The sequence below is a fragment of the Monopterus albus genome, unplaced genomic scaffold (genome assembly GCF_001952655.1).
Source record: "Monopterus albus unplaced genomic scaffold, M_albus_1.0 scaffold235.1, whole genome shotgun sequence".
In the NCBI taxonomy this organism is placed as follows: Eukaryota; Metazoa; Chordata; class Actinopteri; order Synbranchiformes; family Synbranchidae; genus Monopterus; species Monopterus albus.
In genome coordinates, this window is record NW_018128115.1 from 551,343 (window position 1) to 554,936 (window position 3,594).

Here is a 3,594-nt window from a genome sequence, read left to right on the forward strand (position 1 = left end):
ATCTCAGTTTGAAGAGAGAAATTAAAGTCGTCTGTGCTCCTGGAACCTTTTCCTACAGTAGAAACTCGTCTCAGCTCCTGTGTTTATTAATTAACTGCTAGGTTTTGTTTTTTTTGATCCTGAATAAACATGTTGATGTGAAAGAGGATCTGACTCTTTGGAATATTTTATATGTAAAGTGTAATGCTCCCAGAAAAAAAACAGTAATAATTTGAGGAAAATGTTATATTTTGGGAATAAAAATAGAACATCTACGAGAAAAGTCACAATATTCTGAGAAAACTTCCTTTCACCCAGCCCTCTCGTTTCTGACACTGTGGCCACGTCGTGCCCTCTGGTGGTTCCCTGGAGCACTGAGTGTGTCACCAAACGAGAGGGAAGGACACCAACATCAAAAATAAACAAGCTAACAAACATTTAAATTGGTTCAACAGTTTTTTTCCAGCTCACCGCAGAGGTTTGACTTTATTGCACAGTACAAGGACACAAAATTTCATCTCCAAAATATTTCAGTTACAAAATCAAATATTACACCTGAATCACGTTCTACAAAATCTCTAACCCCCCCTTTCCCGACTTTGTCAGGCAGCAGGTTGGTGTTAAGACCAGTAGAGTCTGTGTAGGGTTGAGTTAGCTCCGAGGATGGAGGGGAACTAAACCAAGCTTTCAGTGAACACAGCGAGCTCTGACCTGACACTGGACTTCTCTACACACTAAAAACGACTCAGCCACAGTAACTGATTTGGAGCAACAACTTAAAACACTAAATAACTAAATAGCTGTAAATATTTATTTTTGGATGAACTCTCCCAGTCCAGCTTTGTTTACAATTAACCAATTAAATAGTTGCCGGTGATTCTTCTATCAACTTAGCGAATCAGTTAATTGCTGCAGTGCTATTTTAGGATGTCCTGTAAGACCTACATCCAGCTTGTCTAAACCTGATCAGTGTCAGACCTGGTAACATCAGCAGTGAAATGAGACTCGATCGACTTTCATTTCTGTTCGAACACTGACTGAAGAGGCTTTAGTCGTCTTTTCCGAGTCTTCTGATTTATTGGGATGGGGCTTCATGCAGGACTGCTGGTGCTGGTTAACCCCAAGATAAACTTCTTAGTTTAAGCCAAGTTTGAATAATTTCATTAACTGTGACTTCAGTTTGAATGGGGTCCTCAGATGGTGTCGTATGAAAACAGGGTTTTCAACTGCTGCTCTGCTGAGGAAAAGTTACACTGCCTGGTTTTGTTGCAGCGCCCAGCAATGCATTAAATGTCCAAATGTTCCTCCCAACAAGAATTGGTGAGGATTAAAAATAGGAATGTTTGGGTGTGGGGTTGTCAGCGTCTGGTGGTTTCGGGTTTCAGTAACAAACAAACATGGGGGTTAGGATTACATCCACACAGACCCTTCAGGGAAATGTCACCTGGCAGAGACTCTACACACACGATAGGCTGCAGGATTCAAGGCGGATCTTTCCTTTAATGTATGTTTGCTTCCGACTTATCCAGAAATGCACCTGAGCAGCTAGCACTCCAGTGGCTTCCTCCTGTGTGCTGGTTCCCCAGACTCAAGTCTTGGTATAGTACATTAGCAGACGGTGGCGGCCTGCAGGGTCATGAGGAGGAAGGGGAGGTGGGTGGAGCCTTGTCTCAGATGTAGAACTGGTGAGCAGCCAGGTTGTCCATGAAGGGCTGAACCAGGAAGTCTGTGGAGAAGTAGAAGACGAGGCCGAAGGTGATGGAGATGGGCAGCGCCGGCAGAGCTTTCTTGAAGATGGCCAGGAGCAGCAGAGTCAAGCACAGGCCCTGAGACAGGTACAGACAGGTGAGGCACAGGTGGATTGTGGGACACAGCACTTCACACATACACAGATGCAGATTCTGGGAAGCTTAGGTTGTAGATTTTATGGAAGGTCTTCAGAACACTGCGATTTGTTTGCAGACATTTTCAAATGCAGCTTGAAATTCGGTCGCTGCAGATTTATAAAGTGCCTTCAGACTCTGGGGATTTGTTTTTTGTTAAATCTGGGGGTGCATCTTTAGGTTTTAGGGAGTTCAAGTAGTTTGTACAGTGGATTTTAGAAAGTATGTTCAGATTTTACTGAGCTGCAGAAGCAGATTTCTAGCAGAGTTTTGATTGGGCGCTGTACTTTTTTTCTGAATTTGGGGGATTTTTTTTGTGTAGTTTTCCAGAGAGTTGATGTAAATTTTCTACAGATATTAGAGATTTGTCTAAATCTGGTGATGTGTCTTTACATGTGAGATGCTGCACTGCAGACTGTGTCGCTAACTTGGTGGAGGGTTTCAGATTTGGGGGAATTTTCATAAAGTTGTGTAGACTGGAGTAAGTGTCTGGGGAGCTGCTGGTGTAGATTAGAGGACACTTACTTAGATATTGGAAATCTGCAGTCAATTTTATGTGTGTTTATGGACGTATCAAGGAGAACGGTGCAGATTAAAGCTGTTCACCTGGTAGCGCCCCTCATAAAACCTCCATGGTTCATGTCAGTCGGTATAATGTAAAGTACATTTTAAGGTTATTCACTCTTTAAATACCGCTCGGTAACATCAACACCGTTACAAACTACTGTTGAACTTCTGGGCCTTAAGTTCGCTTCATCTATGTGCTAGTTTTAGCTCAGAGTGGCATCAGTCAGGCTGGTGGTGCGACGGTAAAGCTTCCTTCAGTATCCCTGGACAAGCAGATTGAAGGATGTGAAACCTGGCTCTGGCTATAAACTGGAAGAAAACATTACACGTAGTGTTGAACTGTACCGTGTTTTCTCTGCTGTTCGTACTGCACATGCTAAATAAGCAGTAATACAGCCAACCAGTGAAACCACTGAAAACCTTAAACAGCCATGATGCTTTTGTTTGAACTTGTCACCGTGCTGGAAGTGATGCTGGTCATTCTGTCACCATGAAGCCAGAAGAACTGAATTACTGCACCAGTCAGAGGAATTAGCAGAAATCAGACGTCCTTTCCTGTTTTCTCCTCAAACCATCTGTGATCTCAGGCAGTGTCAGCAGAGCAACGACAGCTCAGTTTTCCTGAGTCTAAATGTGCACAGACAACACATTTACTATCCAAATTATAATAAAGGAACTATCTATGTACGTTTCCCTTCAGCCGTTTTACAGGCATCTGAGCTTGACTCCAGTTTGTAACTGCACTGTTCAGGCTGTACACATCATGTCGTCTGTATCACCCTTGGTGCGGGTCTGGTGGCCCTTGGTGGCCCTTGGTGGCCCTTGGTGGCCCTCTGAAAATGGAGGAAATAGAAGGCCCAGTGGCCTTGCGCTTCAAATTATGACATTTATGGCCAAGTCTCGTGTTTCTTTTTTTAAAGTATTCCTTCTGGTACCGTTTAGGCACAGTATCGGAAAAAAGCCAAAGGACACCCAGCCCTACTTCCGATGTGGGAAGTTCCCATCGAGGATTTTGGAATTGCTGGAGTAGAGTATGAAAAGCTTTGGTTTAATCCTGGGGGTTGCTCATTTAGACTTTTAGGATGCTGCTGCAGATGTCAGAAAACAAACCGACCTCACTGTGTCAGCGTCTCCATCATGGAGACAACGTGTTGTGTAAAAGCAG

General features: G+C 43.6%; 1 protein-coding gene across 1 annotated transcript in view; it reads right to left on the minus strand.

The window, feature by feature from the left end:
* Positions 1 to 434: 434 nt before the first annotated feature.
* The window catches only part of psen2 (presenilin 2), a 16,829-nt gene continuing 13,669 nt past the window's right edge, over positions 435 to 3,594 (minus strand). The window contains exons 11-12 of the mRNA XM_020620308.1: positions 3,084 to 3,124; positions 435 to 1,805 (exon numbers count right to left, since the gene is read on the minus strand). Coding sequence (XP_020475964.1) covers positions 1,650 to 1,805; positions 3,084 to 3,124 — 197 coding nt within the window. The 3' untranslated portion in view covers positions 435 to 1,649. The remainder of the gene's footprint in view (positions 1,806 to 3,083; positions 3,125 to 3,594) is intronic.